Source organism: Astyanax mexicanus, chromosome 5, assembly GCF_023375975.1.
Source record: "Astyanax mexicanus isolate ESR-SI-001 chromosome 5, AstMex3_surface, whole genome shotgun sequence".
NCBI classification, from domain to species: domain Eukaryota; kingdom Metazoa; phylum Chordata; class Actinopteri; order Characiformes; family Acestrorhamphidae; genus Astyanax; species Astyanax mexicanus.
In genome coordinates this window covers 17,663,238-17,687,979 of record NC_064412.1, presented here as the reverse complement: position 1 = coordinate 17,687,979, position 24,742 = coordinate 17,663,238, and the positions used below count along the sequence as shown (strand labels likewise).

General features: G+C 36.1%; 1 protein-coding gene across 3 annotated transcripts; it reads right to left on the bottom strand.

The window, feature by feature from the left end:
• Positions 1–44: 44 nt before the first annotated feature.
• On the bottom strand, positions 45–24,637 carry hdac7b (histone deacetylase 7b). Of its 3 annotated transcripts, none has more exons than XM_022675787.2 (22): positions 23,944–24,637; positions 18,005–18,087; positions 17,229–17,346; positions 16,163–16,265; positions 15,497–15,591; positions 14,320–14,409; positions 13,962–14,053; positions 13,669–13,855; positions 13,159–13,298; positions 12,068–12,211; positions 9,186–9,303; positions 8,844–8,968; positions 8,579–8,749; positions 7,093–7,142; positions 6,888–6,966; positions 5,296–5,409; positions 5,110–5,204; positions 4,896–5,014; positions 2,946–3,079; positions 2,767–2,851; positions 1,510–1,648; positions 45–1,401 (listed from the first exon to the last, which is right to left on the bottom strand). In XM_022675787.2, the coding sequence occupies exons 2-22, from the start codon at positions 18,023–18,025 to the stop codon at positions 1,344–1,346; spliced, it is 2,277 nt and encodes a 758-aa protein (XP_022531508.2). In that variant the 5' UTR covers positions 18,026–18,087; positions 23,944–24,637; the 3' UTR covers positions 45–1,343. The 3 variants fall into 3 exon arrangements, with proteins under 3 accessions (XP_022531508.2, XP_049335746.1, XP_049335747.1); XM_049479789.1 differs by having other exon boundaries at positions 45–1,398; XM_049479790.1 differs by lacking the exon at positions 17,229–17,346.
• Between the last annotated feature and the right edge of the window lie 105 nt (positions 24,638–24,742).

The window sequence follows — 24,742 nt, the reverse complement described above, 5'->3', positions numbered from 1 at the left end:
CGGGAAAGGAAAAAAAACACGATAAAAAATGATCATCTTGGTAACAATACATTTTATTCCAGAATACAGAGCAGTATATACCAACATGATTTTATTCAGTGAATGTGCATCTACATTTCAGGGAAGGCTTTACTATTAAGAGCAATAAAAACAATCACAAAAATAACTACAAAAAAATATATATATATAAACATCCTGAAAACATGTTAAGGTTTACTCTACTGAAAAGTGTTTGTCAGTACCTGTAAAATGCTATAAACTAAAAGTAATACAAAGGCTGTTTCAGTATAAAACACTGGCAACAACATTAATTTAAGTGCAGCACTCAGTATTTTAGCTTATTTAAAAGCAAAAAAAGAATCAAAAGAAATTCAGTCAAGGGCCACAATTGAGATGTAGATGCATTAGTTTTTAGTTTAAAAAGAGCTTTTAAGAAAAAAAGCAACAGTATTATGGCAGAAATGTCTTCAAAATCTTTAGACATCAATCCATTGATTTTTGAGATACATACATTTAATATAGATAAAATGAAGAGACCACTTCAATTTCCAGGTCAATTTCTCTGATTTTGCTATTTATCGGTAGATGTTTGAGTCAAATGAACATTGTTGTTTTATTCTATAAACTACGGACAACATTTCTCCCAAATTCCAAATAAATAGTCATTTAGAGCACTTATTTGCAGAAAATAAGAATTGGCTGAAATAACAAATATCAGAGCTTTTAGGTCTCAAATAATGCAAAGAAAACAAGTTTTCTCTATTCTTGGCAACCCAAGAATGTGGAAATGGGACTGGGGGAGTCTGCGGTGGGCAGATTTAAAAGCTAAATCCCACACAGATTTCTGTGACATACTGCGCAGTTCAAATAAGAACATATTGATTGAAGCTCTGCTGACAAGATCTGCCGTTGCTTAAACTCAGCAGGTTTCATTAATATCTGACGATCATGTTATGAGTTACTACAGTAAATATAATCCTTGATGTCTTTTGTCTTTTAACTCTGCAGATCTTTATGGAACTTGTGCTTGTAGTCATTCAGGACCAATTCACTTACTCATCACACAGACCTCTTATAGTTATAACTAGGTAGATGTGCTACATTTGGTATATATTAGTATATAATAACATTTTATTTCAGTGTGTGTTTTTATTTTATAATAATAATAATATAATATGCAGTGAAAGTTGTTTATGATTTTAAAACAGGCATAGTTGTTATCTGTGGTCCAAAATTATAGTTACTCCAAAACGGTGGAGTTTGAAAGATAAAAAGAAAGCTCTTTTTTCTTCTTCTTTTCCCTCATTCAATTGTCGGGTTCTGATCTTCAGCTTTTTTCACCATCAATACGTCTCATTCTCATCATGCTCCATCGGCCCATGACAGAAGCGTGACTGACTGCTGGAGTTGAGCATTCAACAGTTACAACAATTCCATCAGGTTCTGCTGTATTTAAAGTGGATATATAGAGCAGTGATGATGACTGAATTTACATTATGCTGGTCTTACCTGCTACTGTCGGCTTCAGACATGCTGAGAGAGGCCATTGCTGAGGAAGCATCACTGTCTGTAAAACATCTTCCACTAGCCCAAAACCACGGCTGATCCACCGTATGAGCTTCAGCATTCACTGAGCTCCAGTACTTACCTGAGAGACAGAGAGAGGGGTGAGGGAGAAAGATGATGAAAAAGAGAGATTAGGAGAAAAGGGGAAAGAGAACACTAAATTAAGACCCCCATGTAAGCCTAAGTACTGAGAGGTGGGGCTTTTAAAAATAAGATGTAAAATTTAACAAACAAATACTGCTTATGAGGAAAATATTAGGACCCCCTTTTACATTTAGTACTAATTAACATGTATAAAAATAGCTTTAGGTTCAGCACATCAGCTCTAAATGATTAGACCATCATTAGAGAGGACACTGGAGGAAGCTGTCTTATTTAAACCTCAGACTATGAATTCTTTTTTTTTTTTTTTTTTTTTCTGATTTTTCCACATTTTCTCCCAATTTGGATATCCAATTGTCCCACCCCTTTGTGCGTCCCCATCACCGGTGACGCCCATGACCTTCGGAGGATGCGGATGAGCACATGCCTCCTCCGACACATGTGAAGTCAGTCACCCCTTCTTTTGAGCTGCTGCGGATGAATCACTGCCTGAGCAACTAGCGCGCTTGGAAGAAAGCACAGCGGCCAGGTTCCGATTCATCCGCTCACAGACGCCTCGTGCCGCCCAGCGCCACCTTAAGTGTGATGGGGAGAGAGCGCCATCTACCCACCCCAGAGGGAGCAGAGCCAATTTTGCTCCCTCTAAGCACCGTCAGCTGATGGCATAGTGGCAGCACATTAGACCGCTGGACCACTCGGCACCCCTCAGACTATGAATTCTTCACTGTATCAGAGAGTGCTTAAGAGCATTAAGACCACCCAAACAAACAGTAAAGAGGAAAAATCACAGCTGAAAGAATTCTGCATGGAGGAGTGGGAAAAACTTTCTCCGATTCGATGTTAGATACTGATAGATTGTTATAGGGAATGTAGAATTATGTGTTTTTATTGAGTTATTTCTTCAGTTATATTTGTGTTTAGTTATATAAAATCCATCAATCCATACTGTCCATGTAAAGCCCCAATATCTATATGATTACATCTGTTCAAAAAGGCAGTAGTTTTTTGGGGGTGTCTTCATTTTTTTACATGATTGTAAATTGGGTGATGTGGATGAGATAACAATGAGAACTGGGTGAGCTCTGAATTCACACTCACTCTGAATGCGTAAGACTTTCTGAAGGCACTGAACAGCCTTAGCACATGGCCTCTTCTTCAATACATCTTCAGACGGAGCTACAAACTAACACACACACACACACACACACAGTTTTTGTGAAAATCGGATCTTAATATAGTGTTGGGTTCAGGGCTGCAGAAGCAGCAGTGTATATTACCTTATAATTCAGTAGAGCTTTAACACATGCTTCTGATGCATCACATATGGCCATTATGTCATGACCTCCCTCTAATACCAGAACCACTCCATCTTTGGCCAAGTCCATCAGTCTCTGTGTCAGAAATCCAAAACCTGAAACACAACAGATTGCTTATACTTCATTTCCTATTTCAAATGCCCAAATTATAACTGGCACATATTTATGTACGAATATATGTGAATGGTAAGGGTGTGCCATCATTATAATTTTTAACAATAAAAAAAAACATATTCTTCATTCTTATAGTAAAACTTGAAAAATTATTTTGGTTGCAATAGTATGTTATCAAAATTAACAAAAAATTGTATTTTTATATTACCATGCATATTGTTATCTCAATTGTTATATCAATATATTATATTTGGTCCATATCACCCACAACTAGTGTTTCGCTTTAAAAAACAAAACAGTTTGTTTCAGACAGGGACACAACACACTGAGTCACGGTTAAAACATAACTGATTTTGCAAAAAGAAGCCAAAATGCTTTGTCATTCTAACATATTTGCTTCCCATTCTGTGCAACTGTTTCTCTATTTTATGAGGAAGAAGGCCATATTTCTGACTTACACAGCATTTACACAGTGAAAGTGACCTCACATGATATCAGGATAAAAAGGGGCATAAACACTAGACTAATACAAAAATAAAACAAGACTTTCTGAGGGATCTACAGAAGCAGAACAACCATGACCAGTCCTGAGTCATTGTTCTGAAATGCTTGATCACCTGATGTGCAATTTAATTTGTCTAAATATAGCTTAAACATCCTGTGCTACTAAAAGAATTCCAGTCGCATGATAATAATCTAATATTGTTCATAAGAAACATTACACAGCGTTCAGTCATAATGAGGGCTGGGTATCGTTTTAAAGTTGTCAATACCAGTACCAATATAATAATCTGAATTTGGTACTGATACCTAATCACAACCTTTTTCTAAACTGTAACCAAAAAAACACAAAAAACAATAATTAATATTACACAACCTATTTATTTAACAGTCGACATGAGAGACTCCATCTTTTTTGGATCTTGTTGAAACAATCAGTGAGCATGTTTGTGGTGCTTTATTAAGAACAAACATTAGTGCTGGAGCTAAAAAAAAATTCCTATGCATATTACTTTATGCATTTCAGTTTTAAGAGTTCTTAAAAAATATCAGCATTATATTGACAACATTTAATTATAGTAATGGGGTGAATCACTTTAGAAATAATTTGAATCATGATTTATTTTTTTATGCTGCTAGTTCCCTGTATTTTTGAGAGGTGGGCAGAAATAATAGTGTAGTTTCATTTAGGTCAGGAAAACTAGAGCTTTTTTACTTTATTAATATATCTCAGGAGAGAGAGAGAAGGGGGGAAGGGCAGCAAAAGTGAGAGAAAAAGTGTGAGTTAGTGAGAAACAGCGCGAGAGCGAGCACCTAAAACTTTAGCACAGTGGAGTGTTGACTCACAGACAGACACAGAAGTGCTGCTGGAGTTTTTAAACACTGTGTTCACTCACTGTACGCTCCTACCTAGCTTTTTACACAGTGTAGATACAAAGTCAGAGACAGTGGCTCATCTCTTACTGCACAGTTTGTGTTGCTCATCCTCTAGTCCTTTATCAGTGGTCACATGATGCTGACCACAGGACGGTATTGGCTGGATATTTCTAGATGGCGGATTATTCTTAGTTTAGCAGTGACTCTGAGATGTTTAAAAGCTCCAGCAGCACTGCTGTGTTCGATCCACATACACTAACACCACCACCAAGTCATTTTTGCTGCAGTGCAGAGAATAATACACTCTCTCTGGTTCAAAGTGTTCTATGTGCTTAGTGGATCTGATAAGATGGACAGTGTGCCACAATAAGATGGAGGTGGCCACAATATTGTGACTTGATTGTGTAGACTGGTACTCACAGTTAGCAGACACTCTGTGTCCTCCAGAAGATGCTGGGTGACCATCAACTGCATTAAACTCAGATGACACAAGAACCACATCAGGGGAGAACTGACGTCCAATTGGAAGAACCACAGTCCTGCAGGGAGAGGAAAAGACGCATATACCTCACTTTCAGTGTCACTCACACACACACACACCAAAACATGAGTGATACAGCGTACAGTGATATACCTAAAAGCTGCCAGGTACTCAGCATCTCCTATTGTCTCCAGTTTATCTGACCAGGGCACGTTAACATTGAATCCCACTGCATCACCAGACCCCACCTGTAGATGAAATAAGTGCAAGTGCTCTTGTTTATAGTTCATAAATTAAAATGTGAAATGAATTGAGGGAGTGTAGTCATGGGGCACTAACGTCAGTGGGTCCTCCTCTTGCAGGGCTGAGTGTATCTTTGCGGTGAAGTGAGATGTAGAGAACTTTGGGATCAGTGTAGAAAACATTCTGAACAATTTCAGCATGATGAATGTCCTGTAAGAGCAAAGAGAACAGAGAGCTGTGTGTTAGCAGAGGAGTTTTGTGGATAATAAGTGAGGCCCAATCCTATTTCTCATTTATACCACTACCCCTTTTATTTCATTCTCTAAATGCAAAGGTGTTAAATATATTTACATTCATTACTCCGGTATTAGGGATTTAAAAGTATCAACTCAAGCCTTTTACTCAAGTAAAAGTGTAAAAGTACTGGTTTTAACACTACTTAAAGTATAAAAGTAAAAGTAATGTAAGAATTTTTTTTAAATGATGAAGAATTTGGGATGCACTAGGCTACCTGTTTCAGGTGCATTTTAGTACATTTTAATACAAGAAGCTTAGTTGGGACATTTCCCTTGGGTTCTCTTAAGTGTTTGCCATGGATCATCCTTATACTAGGCTACATACGTCTTCTATGCCCTTGCATGAGTGTGAAGGTGTCGAAATGGTATTTGTTTATACTTTTCATCCAACCACAATTAAATTCATGCAATCTAGATGGAGAGACGTATCTGGATAGATTTTTATTTTTAACAATGAGAAGCCAGAATAAAAATAAGCTAAAGTAAAATAGGATTAACAAGGCTATTTTTAAAATGTAAGGAGTAGAAAGTTCAGAAAACTGTGTGAAAATGTAATTAGTAGAAGTAAAAGGTTGTCTAAAAAATAATTAATCCAGTAAAGAATAGATAAACAAAGTATTTGTATTCCATAAATTGACACCATTGCCTAAATGTAAATAAAGGTGAACGTCACTGTTTCTCCGCTGTCAGGGCTTTGGGATTGGTGTAGAAAACATTCTGTACGATTTCAGCTCTTGAACGATTGTCTAATTTTTCTTAGGAGTGGGATTTCTACCATTTCCACTTGTAACTGAGCTCCAAAGGAAAGTGGTTTAAATCCTTCTTCTAAGAAATTGGAAAACCCTGCAAAACCCTGATATGTCATTATTGCCAGGCTACTATTAGTCTCTAGTTAAATTATAGGACCCAAGTTAAATCAATTCCACCATTCCACACTTATTGTCCACCACAGGGGCTAAATTTAGCTATTTGCTAACTTCTTGATCAGATTTTTCAGTTCCATTGCATCAGTAATGCTGCACCATTTAAAGTGGTATAGAAAATGGTTACCATATTCATACCACAATGGTTTTGGTGACCATACTTTTTTTCAACAAAAACAAAAATACTACATTCGTGGGTTTCTTTGGTTGCTTACGCAGGCATCTTGCCATGATTCTGATAGCCCTCTGAACACCTCTTTTTGGAGGGCTCTGTAGCCTTAACACTTCAACCTACCACTCTATCTCAACATGAACTGGAATCCCCTACCCCTAGTGATGAATGTGCAAAATAAAGGGGTACTGCTAAGTGATACAGGCAAAGGGTCAAATGGGATTGGGCCTAAGTGGGAGGGTATGCATGTGTGTGTGAATACGTGTGTGCGTATGTGTATGTGTGTGTGCATCTCACCCAGTCAACAATAAGAATCTTTTTGTCACAGAGTCTGTGCTGGAGCTGTTTAGCAGCAATCGCTACTGAACTAAAGGAACTAAAAGAACGTAAGAGAGAGACAGAGAGAGATCAATACAAGCAATACATTTAAATAACAAACAACAAGGTCACACAAAAAAACTTGTAAGTATGAAATTTTCTGTGTGTGTGCTCGGATACTCACCCTGACTCCGAGTCTGAAGTACCACATGGTTTAACTATTGCAAAACCATTCTGGTTGGAGACAAAGAAAAGGTGTTAGAGGGAAAGAGGAGAGAGGGAGAAAATGAGAGGAAGAGTGTGAAAGGTGAAAGAGAGTGGGAGAGACAGAAGGGCAGAAAAAGAATGAGAGCAAAGAGCAAAAGATAAGCTAGATGATAAAAAACATTAGGGTGAAAGGTGAAATATTGAAAAATATAGTTATATAGAATATAGTAAAGGGGGCAGAGATGGGAACAAAGAGGATGAAAGAAAGAGGAACAGGTGGAAAGAGAGAGTAAAAGAAAGAAAAGGAAATCGTAAAAAAGAAGAGATAGAGACATGGAAGAGAATGAGAGCAAATGGAAGAGAGGTTTAGAAGGGATTTAAAAATAAATGCAGAAAAAACTGCAAGTACATCACAAATGCTGCAGATTATTAGTAGAAGGTTTGTATGTTAAGGAACACAAAATATTTGGCAAGTAAGCAGGTTCCTTTACAATGACCAGAATACCAAAAATAAACACCAATTAATTATAAATGACTAACACTATCGGAAGACCTTGGTCTAAGAAATTACACCAAAAGCTTCTAACATCTCTACAAACAAACAACAACAACAACTTTTTAGTTTGAATCTTGATTAGCTGCTTATTGTATGAGGACTTTTATACAGTGTGGCATTCAGACACAGTACTCCATCTTAAACTCCTGGGATGATGAATCTTATTGAGAGCTGCCAGCAATTTTTTGCTGTAGCGTTCCAGTACCTAAGCAACCAAGCTGGCTATAAAATGTTCAAATTCAAATGGTTGGATAGTGATTGGTTTATTCATAATTATCCATGCTGCTATAGAAAACTTGCACTCTGGACTTCATGTTGCTGCTACTTTCCTACTCTGCTTTTATATTTTGTGTATTTATCTTAATATCTATTTTATTTTATTTTATCTTTATGTTTATCTTATTTTAACAGTTGCTGGACCGTGAGTTTATAAGTTTGTTCCACCTCATGTACCACATGTGATGTGAATGACAAGAATGTCTCCTCTCAGCTAATAAATCTGTATGATCTCTAAAGATCTGATGTGTAACAATGAAAAATGATGCAGCAAATGATCTGCTCTGTAAAGGCTACTGGAAGTTGCTCTGAATAACAAGATGGAATAAATTGAGCTTTGTTTGCATGCTCAGTGCTTTTATTAAAATGTTTTAATTATTGGATTATTTAATAAATACGTTTACAGTAACTTTAAAGTGTGGTCATGTCAGATTATATGTTGGGTATCTTTAGGATGTTATGCATACTTTACCCTGGCAAGAAACAGGGTAATGTTGTTTGTACTTCAAACAATTAATGAATGCAGGCATTCAATATGTTTTTATAAGCAAATTTGTTTTGCTTGTGTTTCATGAATGAGACCCGCTGTATTTACAGGCGTGTGTAGCACTGTAGTTTGCTGCTGTCTCACCTTCAGTTCTCCCTGTGCCACCCGCAGAACCAGCTCAGTCACACTGCCTGCTGCCATTTTCGCTGATGCCAGGTTTAGACGGCCCAGATGATTAGTTCCGTAAGGAACACTGCTGTTCTCCTGATAAACGGACTGGATTTCCTGAGTAGTGGCTTTTCTCCCTGGGATTTTCTGAAATATATCAATTGCAACACACTGAACGGACCTGTGGTGGTCAGAAGTAGGTTTGATACAGATTGTTTTTTGGATCATTTGTGGTTTGTACCTTACACTGTTTTATAAGGCCACATTTCTGCAGTCTTGACCACACACTGTTGGTAAGGTCAGAAGGAGGGTTGCTGCCACGACAGGTGCACTGGGTGTTTTGCATCTCTGAGTTACACACCACCCCTAGAAACATGTAATTATACATTTACTGTCCATTTTAGAACCAATTATGCCTTATGCAGCACTTTTTGCCTCTCAAAACAAATCTTGCAACTTTACCTATAAAATGTTTTAGTTTATGTACAGTCATGCTTTAGTAGAGCTCAGTAACACTGAGATAAATAACTGATAAGCTCAGTAACAGTCTTTAAAGTCCAGTAATTTTGTGTCCTATGCTCACCTGTGATACAGTTCTCTGTACAGGGCTCTTTAATATCAGCCATGCACAAATTACGAGACATCTCTCTGTGTTTCAGTGCGTGATGAAAGCCAGCATTTCGTCTGAAAGAGGACCTTTGCTGCAGAGTGAGATAGAAGGAGAGGGATGTGCAATATAGTGCAATATACAAAAGGGTAAGATAGCAGAACATTGTTATTGTTTAATGGTTAACTTTTACAAAGGACACGTCCAAGATTTGCTGCCCTAGTAATTTAATTCTTCCACTCTTTGCTAAACAGTGTTAGCAATGCATTTTATGTAGCATTTTAATGTCTATTAATTGGCTGGAATCTAAATTGTACTTTACCTTTGCTTTGCACAATTAAAATATTAAAAGAAATGTAAAGGATTATTAGCGAAGTGTTCTTTTGAAGGAGTGTCCACTGTCCACAAACATTATATTGAATATAAAAAGGAAATTCTCACATTTCATAATGCTAATGCTGCTTTAGCAGAGCTAGTTGGGGTTAGCAGCAGTGTTGGGAGTAACGGTTACTAACGCCGTTACTTTTTTTCAGTAACGAGTAATCTAACTAATTACTATGACTGTAACTATAACGCCGTTACCATTTCCGACACCCCGTTACTGCACGTTACTTTAGCAGCTCTATGAACTTTATTTTTTTTTAACTTCGCTTTGCCCTGGTTAACCCCTCCTCTGTCCGGTGAACTTGAGCTTCTGGCCGCTGTGCCTGTGGTTTGGCGTGGTGAAGTGAGGCACAATTGTGACGATTTGCTGCTCTAATCAATTCAGTGATTGCCGTGGACAGGCCAAGTTCCGAATTAAGGACGTTAAACTCTTTTTAGCTGCTCCGGTTTTTGTGGTGCTGCTGCTTTCTGTTTTAGAGCTTAGATTCTCTGCCCGAACCCGACCTGACCCGAGGACCGACCCGAAATCGGGCTCCTATTTTTATTTTATATAAAGCTCTGATGTGATAATCACAATGTTGCTAAGTAACCAATTATTATTGTTCACTAAAGCGAACGAAATAGCGAAAACTGAAAGTGAAAAAAAACATTTGTGTTAACTGAATCTAATAAAAACGGTAATTAAAAGGAAAAAAACATAACTATCTCGAACTGTATTTTGTGTTTATAAAACTAACTAAAACGAACTGAAATTACTGATAGAATACCCTCATTTTTGTGTTTAATTTATTTATAAGCGCTGTTGTACAGCGGAGTTGTACAGCGGGCGGTGTTGTGCCGAGCGTACAGCACCTCGTGGTCCTTTAGTTCTTGTGTAAAGTGCTCGCGCTATAGCCGCAAAATACGACAGAAAACACTGAGAAACTGCAGAACTATGTATGGGATTACAATATGAGCGCCAGGCAGATGAAAGAGAAACAGGAGATACAGTGAGAACATTTACCTGTGAGTAGCTCATACCAGAAATCTCTCTCTCTGTCTCTCTCTCTCTCTCTTTCTCTCTCTCTCTCTCTCACGTTTCTTAGATTGATCTCTCTGATGAGATGTGTGAAAACTAATAAAAACTAGCAAGCCCACCCTAAAAACTTACTGAACAGAAAAAATAAAAACAAAATAAAATTAAACTATAATAAAAATTAAAAATGTAATCACGTAGCTCTGGGCGCACGTGAACGCCTCCGCGTTTGACTTGCAGCATTGTGTGTCGCTGTTCTTAAAAATCATTTAAATTAAATAATAGTTCTATGCTTTTATGTTACAGTGTAAATTAACATAATTCTGATTATATTTCGCTCATTCAATCAGACCGAAAACAGACAGTTTATGGGCGGATCGGATCGGGCTCGGGCTCATAATGACAGTTCATGTTTCGGGTTGGGTCGGGCTCTGGCAGAACGTGCACGTTTTGGGCCCGATCTAAGCTATATTCTCTTTTAGTGAAGCTGTTATATTAATACCATTTTAACGGTCATAAGATTGTTGTTTTTGTCCATTATTTTGTTTTGTTTATATATACATATTTCCTTTGAGTGTGGCTTGGTTTGTTTAATTTCATCCCCAGAGGCGTTTTTCAGTTTTTTCCGTTTTTTTTCAGTATTACAAGTTTTAGTCATTTTCTTTGGTTGTGTGGAGAATTTCGTTTTTTTTTTTTTTTTAATTCGTTAGATTATATTTTTGTCAACATTTTGGGTTTATTTTCGTTTGTTATTTTTCTAATAATAATAGTAAATGCATAATTGATTTCCTTTTTTTTGACAGGCGAGTAATAAAAAGTAACGCGATAGTTACTTTAACTGGTAACTAATTACTTTTATAGTGGAGTAACTCCGTTAGTAACTCAGTTACTTTTTTGGAGAAGTAAAGAGTAACTATAACTATATTACTTTTTCAAAGTAACGTGCCCAACACTGGTTAGCAGCAGGCTACAGTCCGACAATACTCACCTCTGAACAACGAAAGAGCACTTATAGCACTTAGAGCTAATACTGGTAAAGAACTAAACTGAAACTCTTGTATAATGCTGTACTTCAGTGGAGTGGCTTTACTGCTCCTTACAACCTAACTGGCAAAATATGCTTACATATACAAATACAAATACATATACATTTCATACATAAGGCGCACCAGATTATATGGCGCACTGACAATTTTTTGGGAAAATTAAAGGATTTTAAGTGCGCCTTATAGTGCAAAAAATATAAAAATCTAAAACATTTCTTTTTTCTTTCAATTTGTGACACATTCCCTGCAGTTTATACCTCTGACATTTCAGATTGTCTTTGCATATATTCTTTTATAGTGGATATAGTGGATTCCATTGTGATAATTGTTTATTGTTTAAAGTCAATCATTATTCTTTATCCTTCCTTTACTTTGACTTTTACTCTATTTAGAAGTCACCAATCTAAGAATACCTGGCGGGCTGGAGTTGTGTATGAAGTGGAGTTAAGACTGCTCTGCTGTTCATTGTTTTGGACATATTCTTCATTAAACAAGTGCCCAGAGTTCATCTTGCCTTTCGCCTTCAGTTCTCCATGTTTACTTTTAACGGCCTCGCCCTGGATGACATGACGCAAGAGGTGAAATAGACAGAACATACAATTACTTATTATCTGATTACCTTAAAAATACACAGATTAAATTAATTGTGTTACCACACAATTTATCATACCTGTGATATTCCAAAAAGTACAGAAATGATCTAATGTAGACAGATTGGTTAATAAAGATATTGAAATTATTATAAGGTAGAACTGTAAGACAAACGCACACAAAACACTATTAAATTTACAAAACACAAATTTGGTTATAAATAGATATAATGTAATATAATATGGTTATAAATATACTTAAGTAATGTAAATAGATATGTCTCCTTCAAATGTTTTGTTTTTGCTATACACTGAAGACATTTGGTTTCAGGTTTGAGATAAATATGAGAATACTAATGCACCTCAAAAAATGTAAATATCATTGAAAAGTTACTTTATTTTAATAATGCAGTTCAAATGTGAAACTTATATCATATAGATGTATTACACATCATTGACCATCAGTAAATTTTACATTTCTTATGGAAATCAAGGGACCAGAGTCCGAGCTGCTTGAGGTCTAGTGTGAAGTTTCCACAATCAGTGATGGTTTGGAGAGACATGTCATCTGCTGGTGTTGAGCCACTGTGTTATATCAAGTCTAAAGTCAGTGCAGTGTTTTCCCCAAAAATCGTACAGCACTTCCCTCAGCTGACAACTTTATGGAGATCTGGATTTCATTTTCCAGCAGGACTTGGCACACTGCCCACACTGTCAAAAGTACCAATATGTCTTATATAATATTCTAATTTTCTAAAACACATGATATTTTTCAATGTTTTTTTTTTTTAAGATGTACTAGTATATCATAATATGTCAATTTATATTCCTAAATCTAGACAATCTCCAGATTAATTAAAAACCCAATAGAATGTGAAGTGTAAGAACAACAAAAAATGTCCAATGTCTCTCACCTCTTGTGTCTGTCTGTTTTTTTTTTTCCGTTGGCTGCTGTAGGACCGGAAGATATATGGAGGTGGAGAGTATTGAGTAATAAAAAACGCTGGCTGTGACTTGGATCTGATCAGAGGCCTCTCTGGCCCTACCACCAGGACTGCAACAACACATATTTTGATATTTTCTTTAATGTGTGATTACAAACAAAACACAGGTGCTTAATTGCGCTCACTGGGGGTTCTGTATTATGTATATTCTATGTTTAATGTTTTGCATGATTCTTTGTCCTGTAATCATGTTTCTGTAAAGCTGCTTTGTGCCAACACCAGTTGTAAAAAGCGCTATACAAATAAATTTGATTTGATTTGATTTGATTAATTCCACAAGGAACATACATGATACACTACGGTCAGTGTGTAACCATTGTCCTAGCAGTTATGTAAACACAACATGGAGGTCAATTCCTTGTGCAGTGTTATTCACTGGAAATTTGTGTGAGGTGAATGATGCCAGCATGGCATTCTAACCTTGTTGAACCTGTGGGTGAGGACTGGTGAGGACTGAAGGGTATCTAGGATCATTTGAGACGTAAAAAGAGGGTGCAGCAGAAGAGAAAGCACCCCCCAGAGTCTCCTGGTCAGGTGTGACATACAAATATGTAGAGGGTTGCATGGGGGTACCCTCCATCATTCCACAGTCCAGATGACTCTGACTCTACAGATAAATAATCATATTTAATAAAGGTACAGAGAGAGAGAGAGAGAAATAGAGATAGAGAATGGCTGATATGGATATAGAAGACTGAGAGAGGAAATCAAACCTTGTGGAACTGTTTTCCGGTGTAGTTCCAGGCTAACAATCCACTGTTTGACTGACTGGAGGGTAAACTGCACTCAGATGCTGGAATGCACACTGTGGGTTATAAATAAAGGTGTGTTTGGGGCATACTGAAAATATGACTGGCAAGTAACATTATCCCAAATCTAGTTATTATTTTGTGTCTAAATCATAGAACAGTGTTAAATTCACTAGACAATATTGCTTAGAATTGTACAGTAAAGGTTTAGACTTTGTCTTTAAGATGCTGCTTACTGTAAAGCATATCTCTGTGTTTGAGAATTTTGCTATATAAACTAAACACTGTTATTTATAAAAGCATGTGTGTCAAATGTTTTTACCTGTAGGGGGAGCACTTGATTTATGACAGAGAGGATTCCTCCTGTTACTTATGCTCCTCCTAAGCTTCAGCTTGATGAGGGGCTCCGAGTCTACAAAAACAAACATAAACACACACACACACACTAGTGTAACTAGGTGCTAGGCCCATAGAAAACTGATGTTTAAGGTGCTGATATCAAGAAGATGTTTGTCCTATGAATGCTAAAGTATGCTGCACTGAACGTGGACAGGATCTTCTGATGTAGTCGCTTGTCTGTTCACATGGACAATTCTAGCCAGAAGCTTCCGGTCATGATCATTATCATCTATTACCACCGCTGTACACCGGTAATTCTTTCTATGACGTATTCCCAACCTACACACACACGACATTGTGGATCGAGGACTGTTTAATGCACAGCACAACTTCAGCATTGGAATGTCACATCCATCTGGTCCCCTCTGACTGACATCGCTCCAACTCACTTGAATAATTTTACATCGCCTTTCCATAAGCAAACTGTCAGTGGTCAGCCTCAAAATCAAGGAAACACCTTTAAATGTATACCAGTTTGGGCAATCCCATGCCATCTACTGAGGTAAAACTTCATGATCAATTTACACACTGTTATACCATGACTTCTAGGATGACAGCGTAATACGACTATGATTTACCTGCTAACAATACTGTCTGATACTAGGGACCTAAAAGCTTCAGAAACTGCTAAACTAATTTAAAATAATTTAAAAATATCGAAAGCATGCCACATATATCTGAAGATAACCTTTTAGCATGTGAATATCATGTAGTAACACAACAATTATTTAAAGAATTGCTAAAAAAAATGTAATGCATACATATGAATAATATTTGCAGTCAAATAAAAGTGTATTAGTATTTCATCCAATTATGTAAAACTATAAATTTAACAAATGTGAAAATTTTGACAAGCATATCAGCCAGCAAAACACTATTTAACTAAAACTACTGAAGAAAAAAATCTTATAAATGTAGCAGTATTTAAAATATTCATACTTCATCTACATATTTTGAGCCCCTTAATAACAGTATCAGTTACACTTCAAAATAGTTTTGTAAAATTCTAAATTTCACATGCAGTATTATTAAACAATAATTAAATAAATGTTAATTTATGAAATTGTCTTTGTTTTCAGTGGTGTGTGTGTGTTTATTACGTGTTCTCCGTAACCGGTCGCTTCCATAGATTAGAGATGAGGAAGAGTTCTGTTGAAGATGTTGAAAGTTCAGGTCGGGAATAGGAGTCAGATTCCTAAATAACAGCCACAATTATTCAGTATTCACACTGTACACTCACTGTCAGTTATTCAGTCTAATACTTAGTTTAAGTACTAAGTTTTTATCAGGAGAAGCACCAACTAGCAAACTTAGTAATACAACCATATACACCATACTAGTGTGGTGGGCACAGATGAAATTTTGCCTCTTCCTTTAGCCCATACGTGCAGTGAACACACTCATATTAGTGAGTACACTCAGAAAAAACACACACAGTGATTTTTGTGAGAACACGTGCCCGGAGTGTTGCTCCGGTGCCGGGGAGCAGTAAGAGTTAAGGGCATTGCTTAAACTGCTGGTTCTGATAACACTGCTACTGATAACATTGACTATCAACCCTTAACACCACAATATCATGTTTTGTCTGTTTTTATTACAGTTTAAAAAGTTATCATTATCAATATGTATGAACGCATTTGTGTTATTATTATTATTATTATTATTATTATTATATAGATAGTATATAGCATAAAAGGTGAAAACAGAGGGGTAATCAGGTGAGCAGGTTTAATGCTGGCCTATACATGAAGCATTTTCTATCTGACCTGAAGCCTGTGGGGATGCTGCTGAAGTTGGACTCCGCTTGTTCGTTCTTCTGTTTGATCAACTGACGCAGCTTCTGTTTTACCCAAGGACTGGCTACAGCACCTGTCAATCAAAGCACATTAGCTGAAGCACAAGCCCTTCTAGTGTGGTACATTTGGATCATGTGTAAGAGATTCAGAAATATGAAATATGAACAACATAACATAAAAACATACAAAAAGGGTGGATAAAAAACACTAAAACGTACACTTCTGAGGTAGAAAGAGAAAGAAGACAGAACCAAAACACTAAAAGACTGAATAATAAACAATGCCCTGCCAGTTTTAGTAGTGTCATGACAATGCTTGTATTAAATTTTCATTTATGCCTAGAACATAATAGTGAAATCTTTTTCGTTTTCGCCTTTACTCTAATTTACTCTCTCGTTTATTCTCCTTTACCTGTCTCCCTTAAACTTTATTATATTCTCTTTTTTCTGTTGTTTTTCTTTACACTGCCACACTCTACCCATATTCTCTTTCTTTTTCATTTTCTTTCTTTACTTTCTTGTACATTTTCTCTTATTTTTTTCTTAAATATTCTCCCACATAGTCTCTCTCCCACATACATTCACAAACCTGTTATTCTCTCTTTCTTTCTCTTTTTATCTCACTCTCTCTTTCTCCTCCTCAGTGTCTACAATTTACTCTCAAATGTTTTCTCACATTCACCCTCGCAACACTCCTTATTCAAAAATGTCTCTTTCTTATTCTCCATGCTTTTTCTTTTACTCTCTCATATATTCTCTTTCTTCATGTCTTGTTTTCTCTGTTGATCTCTCATTTCTGTTTTGCTGCCACATATTCCTCCTCAAATTATTCTTTCTCTACCTTGCTCTGTCTGTCCTACTCTCTCTCTCTCTCTCTCTCTCTCTCTCTCTCTCTCTCTGTCTCATTCTCTCTTTGTCTCATTTTAATATTTTTGGTCAAATTATCCCTGTTTCTTTCTCTCTCTCAATCAGATGTGGAAGAATTTAGTGATCTAGGGATTGAGTGAAAAGCGTAAAGTAGGTAGGGAAGACATTACTGTATTGGCTCTTCCCTTTATCCCAAAGCTGCTTAAGTGCCTGTCTCTCTTTCTCTCTTTCTTCCCCCTCTTTCCCCCTCTCCCTCGCTCCCTCCATCCTCAGGTGCTGCTCAAACATCTGTGTGAAGAAAAGGATAGAAAAACAAACTCTGGAAAACGGAGGACTAAGACACAGAGTAATACACATCTACACATTTACAGCCACAAATCAGAACAAAGTTGTGACAGTATGGAAAATGCAAATAATAATAAAAACCAGAAATTCTTACATGTAGTTTGACTGTTATGTCATCATGGCAGACAGTATGTACATAAGATATTTCATGTTTTTTCTGCTCAACTTTACTTTTTTTTTTTGTTAATATACATCCATTCCTGCACTTTAGGCCAGCAACAGCAGTTGTGATGTTACCGTTTTTACCACTTTGTAATGTTGCCTTAGAAGATGTCTAAGCACTGAGAATAAGCATGTGTTTTTATTGACTTGTTCAAATATAAAATTTGAGTTGAGCAAACAAAATATGAAATATGAGTTCATACTCTCTATAGTGAAATAAATTCTAAAGTAAACATAAGAAATGTTACATTTTTATTTTATAAGCCTTTTTCATACTGTCACAACTTTTCTGATTTGGGGTTAAATTACACAAACTAGACACAAAGAAAGGGCTAGGGTTAGAGTAAAGTGCGGGTATGTGTGTGTGTATGTGTGTGTGTGTGTGGTGAAGCCCAACAGAGGGAACAGAATTAGTGCTGTCCAGTGTATAGGCTGTTACCTGTCTCTGCAGGCTGAACATGAGTCACTACAGCGTTTGCTAACATAGACCACCTTGGAGCTGACTGTGGATCACACCATGCACTAGAAAAATTATGAGAGAGAAAAAGATAGTACCTAATTATATTATATGATACAGTATCATCACTGTAATAAGAAAACATAATAAAACCCAGAAAAACCTTGGCAACCTCAGAACATATTTTTCATTTTTATTTGGATACAGATTTGGACAAAACACTGCCTTTCACATGAAATAGTGCAGGCAACAAGACATCACATCACCATTTCATGCACTTCAAGAGACAAGAGAAAGCGATTAACAGAGGTAAGACAAGCACTGGTGCTGTAAGAAAACATTTTTTAATGTTTAAATTGTGTTTTTATACTTATTGTGATATGAGTTTTCCTAGTAAACACATTAAAATAACCGCAATAATATTGGGAATAAGAGCAAACTCAAACAGCACAGCCCATATGAAGCCCAAGCCCAGAGGGCGATCTACACGCTGCAGACTGTGTCAAAACAAGGCTGGAGGCAGAGCGAGGCAGAGCTCCACAGTATTCACAAACAACAAACTACTTCTCAGCCTGGAAAAAAGGTTATGCAGCCAAGTCAAGTACCAAAAAAACTTTTGAAATTGTTAAAGTAATCTGTTGATTTTTTTATGATTAGTTGATTAATCAATGTAGTCATTGATTAATCAACTGCTTTTAATCAACTGCTTTTTTCTGCTGTGTTTCCATCCCTACTTCTTGTGGGTACAGCTCCTATTCCTAGCTTTATCTATTTAGCTTCTTTCTTATCACTTCAAAATGATAGAACAGCTAAATGAGGCCTTCAAATGCCCACTTGACATTTACATTTGAAAGCCCTATTTGGTATCTAAATTTATTACGTTTAAGAACGATATAATCAACACCTATAAACTATAAACCTGTAAAACAATTTGAGCATCATTTATTTTTTTAAAATGAGTGTGAATAATTCACATAATCATTGTTATATAGAATTAAGTAAATCAAGTGACTTGTACTAATCGCTGTTCACAATGTAATTGTTAGTTTGTTTAAGTTATTTGGACTTTTGTGTACTGTAAACCCTAATAAGTTAAGTCTACTTCAATCATTTGAGGTAATTTGTTGCCTCAAATTAATTAAGTTTTTTAAAACTCATTTTTTTAGTTAATTTTAACACTGTGGAGTTGAACGAACATCCATTCTCAAAGTTATTCGGAGAGCACAGCCAACAAAGAGTTAGAATGGGGGATACACCCAGTATGCAAATAGATTGTTTCAGAAGCCAATGGAAAAGAAGTTGTTAACGGCAACAGACTAAACTTAGTTGGTTTAACTCAAAGATCTCCATTTGGATATATATAATAGTTGTGAAACATGCATTACACCAACTTAAATGCACTGTTTTACACAACTCCAGCAAATCAAGTTAAGCTAACTCATTTTTAACAATTAAAGTAAAATAAATAGGCTGTAGTGAAATTTCATTCAAGGTGTTTGCCTTAAATTATTTTAGTTACACTAACTTAAATCAAACACTTAAAACAAACTCTTTTTAAAGAGCAGCTATAAATGCAAGTAGACAACAAATCTTTTTTGGGTTAGGTGACTTTATCAGCAAAAGTGATGGCAAGTTTCTGTAATATTTAAGCTATGGTAACTTAATTAGTTCAGTAAGAAATGCAGTTAGGTGCACCATTATTACATATCATATTGCAATTCTTGTCTATATCGTACACCTCTTGCAAAAAAAGCAGACAATGTTTAACTGCTGCTGTTCCGATGAACCTCGCTGTGAGTGCACCCACACACCTTAGCATTTGCTCTTCTCCACACCACCACAGAAACCCATACTCTAGCGATTTGCTATGGTAACCTTTCAGATAATGAGGAAGTGCTCTATAAAAGTATACATTTTAAAAACACATTTTCTTATTGTAGCTATAATTAGGTCAAATGTTCTGCTGTCCTCATCTGCAGAGCTTCCTGATCTACACTTGTCTAGCCATTGAGAACACAGGTCATGGTCATGGTCATGGTCATGCTGAGCTGAGAGGATACACCGATCCATTTGCAGATTTCTAGCACAAATACTGGAGATCAACTAAAACGATTTGTTTCATAAGAGCTCAACTGTGATTAATGTCCTTTTTTTGTTTCTTGAATAATCTAATAAAAAAGAATTGCTATAAATGTCATTTTAATGCAGTACCCTTACATTAAATAAATATACAGATAATAGAATAAAGAAATAAGAGCTGTACTGCAAATCAAGTGAGAAAATGTGTTACCCATAGCACAAAGCTGCAAAGGGACATTTTGCGGTTTTAGTTTCGGTAACACTTTATAATACTGTTCCATAGTTAATAGGTAACTAAGCAGGAACTAAGCAGTAACTAATTAATAGTGCTGCATTAACACCTAAATATTTTCTATTAACTACCAGGGAGTACTAAATAATTACTCAGTAGATAGTACTGAACTAATGATTATAGTAGTTCACTATTAACTTCACATTAATTACTGAGACTTACATATCTCCCAGAGAACTACTTACTAATGATGTCTCCTTTATAATAACTATTCATTAATTACTGCTCAAATCAACATTAATTACTGAAAACCCTTACCGCCACCTGGGGAACTATAGATCTAAATCAGTCTACACAAACAATTATTCTATCAGTGGTGATATTAAAGGCATATTTGAGTGACACCATTTGTAGTAGTAGTAACCTTAATTACCTTATTATCATCATTATCTTCCAAATATTAGCAACATATAGTAAAATACTACAGTGTGTCGTAATCTGCTTAACCCCATTTTTGAAAGAACTAAAAAAATTTATAACGTAATATTATTACATAGTAGACATTATTTATGTTCTCCAGAAGACTCTAAGTACTCAATTTTGTTTTAATGGTCACTGCTTTAATTTTCAGCACCAACCTTATAAACGTTCATCTTTAGCCTTGCAGTCTCACAGACTTTTAGTGCCATTATTAGGGTAATTACGGTAATTCCACAGCGCCGGACCGCTAGCCTCTATCAGTGTGTTTATCTGCTGCTGCAGGTTATTCTATCAGTGGTGATATTAAAGTCAGTGACACCACTTATCATATATTAACCTTACTTACCTTAGTATCCTCAATATCTTCCAAATGTTAGACACACTGAAATGTGCAGTAGACTGCTTAACCCCCATTTTTGTAATGTTCTGTCAGTGAGTTACAGGTGTTTATTCTAAACCTGTGCTCCACTTCAGTCCTCCTGGAGGTGATGGCTCACATACAGCTTTACTGTAGGATGTGTCGTACATCCTTATTCTGGGGGAAATCATGTTTAAAGGAATAAATATTTGTGTTAGATAACGAACTAGGTATCCCTGTGTTCTTCATAGATAATTAATAAGGGGTCCCTGTCTTCTTTTTTCGGGAGTTAACAGCAGCACATGGTAACCCGTTACTAATGACTGAGGAGTTACTGCAGATCATACCACAGTATTATAAAGTGAGAAACATGTTAACTAATTACTAATTACTGAGGAGTTACTGTGTTCTTCTTTAGGAGTTACTGCAAATCATACCACAGTATTATAAAGGGAAATATACATTAATAATAATAATAATAATAATAATAACACACATTTAACCTAGCTAACTAACACACACACATTTAACCTAGTTAACTAACACACACATTTAAATTAGCTAACACAATTAACCTAGCTAACACACACACATTTCCCCTAGCTAACTTAGCTTGCTAACTAACACACATTTAACCTAGCTAACTAACACACACACATTTAACTTGCTAACACACATATAACCTAGCTAACTAACCCACACATAAATGTTAAGTTAGCTAGCAAACGAACACACATAACCTAGCTAACTAACACACATTTAAACTAGTTAACTAACACATACATAACCTAGCTAACTTAGCCAGTTAACTAACACACACATAACCTAGCTAACTTAGCTGGCTAACGCTAACTACACACACAACTTAGCTAACTTAGCTAGCTAACACACATCCTAAAGCTGAACAACCCACAAAGAGTCCTCCTCTGATCCGGGGGTAAATAAGCTGGAAAAGATCTCAATATCTTGATTACTAGTTTATTTTCAATCAAATACAGAAATATGAAAGCAGCAGAGTCTCTTAATCATCCTCCAGCAGCAGCAGCAGCGCACAGCAGAGAATTTACACGAAGGACCTGGAGAGCTGCGTCCGCTGTGAAATTACCGTAATTACCCTAATAGTGCGCAGTAAAATAAATCTCTCTGAGACTGCAAACGCTGGATACACTTTTATAAGGCTGATACCTAGTGTTAAAGCAATGATTGTTACATTATTACTGTCTTACAGTCATTCTTAGAGTCTTAGATGCCTTCTGGAGAACTTTCATCAGTGTCTTCTATGCAATAATATTACGTTATGTTTTTTTTTTCTTCCAAAAATGATGGTTAAGCAGAGTAATACACACTGTAGTATTTTACTATATGTTGCTAATATTTGGAAGGAACTGAGGATAATAAGGTAATTAAGGTTACCACTACTACAAATGGTGTCACTTGTTTAATTCAAATATGCCTTAAATTAATATGCATTTAACTCAAATATGCCTGATTTAGATCTATAGTTCCCCAGGTGGCATCTAAGGGTTTTCAGTAATTAATGCTGATTTGAGCAGTAATTAATGAATAGTTACTATAAAGGAGACATTATTAGTAAGTAGTTCTCTGGGAGATATGTAAGTCTCAGTAATTATTGTGGAGTTAATAGTGAACTACTATAAATATTAGTTCAGTATTATCTACTGAGTAATTATTCAGTACTCCCTGGTAGTTAATAGAAAATATTTAGGTGTTAATGCAGCACTATTAATTAGTTACTGCTTAGTTCCTGCTTAGTTACCTATTAACTATGGAACAGTATTATAAAGTGTTACCTTAGTTTCAGTTTATGATGGCAAACGATCTGCTCTGCTTAGTCATTTTGCTTTTTTTGGTAAAAGAGACTGTTCATCTTTACATATAGAAGCTGCCAGAGGAAATATCAGTAGATACATGCTGCTCTCAGAAACCTGGAAATTATGTACAGAAACCTATTTAATGTAGATTTTCATATTTTACAATTTTAGACCTTTTAGAAATCAATATTTGGTGTAATAACCCTTGTTTTTCATCAAAGTTTTCATGCGTCTTGGCATGTTCTGCTCCACCAGTCTTACACACTGGTTTTGGATAACTTTATGCCACTCTTGGTGCAAAAATTCAGGCAGTTGAGCTTGGTTTAATGGCTTGTGATTATCCATCTTCCTTTTGAAATATATTCCAGAGGTTTTCAATGTAGTAAAATCAAAGAAATATATATTAGATGTGAAGGAAACAATAGGTGTTTGTTTACAAATAAAAAAATTGATGTGTAAGAATTAAAAATCTAAATCACAACCAAGAACCACTCATATATTTGAAGAATATCGAGATTTTTTTTTTTTTTTTTTTACAATGTCTCCCAGACCTAGGGTAATAATAAAATGGGTTAATGCAGTAATTCGTTAAGTTAATGGGTTAGTCTTAACAACCAGCAGCTAAACAAATGTGTTAAAGAAGAACTAAAGGAGTGTTTGCGTTACTTATATTATAGTATAATATTCTGTTTTTTTGCGAGTGTAAGAGAGAGAGCGGGTGTGTGAGAGAGAGAGTAAGTTGTTTAGTAAGTAGTGTTTAGTAAAGAGTGTTAGTAAGTAAGTGTGTGTGTGTTATTTTCGTCTCTGCCCAAAGAAAGCCAGAAGCGCTGAGTTGAGCCGCTGCAGTGCTGTACACACGGTGAATAAAGCAGGACCGCAGGAGGAGAGGTGCAGGAGAGAGCAGGCGGGTACAGAAGCAGGAGAAGCGGGGAGCTCTCACCGTGCTCAACTCCGGAGCTCCAGCTGCGGCTCTTCAGTTCCTCAGACTCTCTCAGACTCGCTGAGGAACTATTTTCTCCACTTGTATTCCGACAGACTGCAGCACTATTCACCTCAGATTAGGTAATCATCCTCACTCAAGAGGAGAACGAACTGCAGAACAACCAATCACAGCGCAAGAGACGAGTTAACAGCAGCCAATCGCAGCGCGGGGGCGAAGTTTATAGTAATAAAGGTGGGAGTTTCCGGTGCTCGCTTTATTCTAATAAATGTAATTCAGATACACAGGGTAAAAATGTTGTAGTTTTTATTTCGCTGTGTGTGTGAGTACACGGAAGCTACACAGTTTAGCAGTAAGTTCTTCCAACATTCTTTGGGGTATTTACAAAATGTGTGTTAAAACTACAAACAAACTACAAAAATAAAAAAACAACATACCAACAACAACAAAAAAAAAATCAGTATAGAATGAAATAGCTAAACAATAAATACTTCGAAATGAACAACAAATAACCAAGCACAGCCCTACAGCTGTCGCTCTCTGTGAAAAAAAAAACACTAGCTGGCATTTTATCATATAGAAACTTGTTTGTAAGTTGTTTACAAAGCCCAATTAAGTAGAAAAAAAATAGATCAACACTTAAATAGAGATAACACAGCTTAACAACGCTTAACACAAGAGATAAAAGCATATATATATATATATATATATATATATATATATATATATATATATATATATATATATATATATATATATATATGGGTACTATTTTGAGTTACTACCTACTGAATGCATC

What these genes read in the sequence shown, in the direction of transcription:
- hdac7b (XM_022675787.2), bottom strand. Translation starts at nt 18,025, where the DNA reads ATGTTCAGCCTGCAGAGACAG. An exon ending in TGTTCAGCCTGCAGAGACAG is followed by an intron (nt 17,347 to 18,004) that starts GTAACAGCCTAT and finishes TTCTTCACACAG; the next exon opens with ATGTTTGAGCAGCACCTGAG. An exon ending in ACTTCAGACTCGGAGTCAGG is followed by an intron (nt 6,967 to 7,092) that starts GTGAGTATCCGA and finishes ACGTTCTTTTAG; the next exon opens with TTCCTTTAGTTCAGTAGCGA.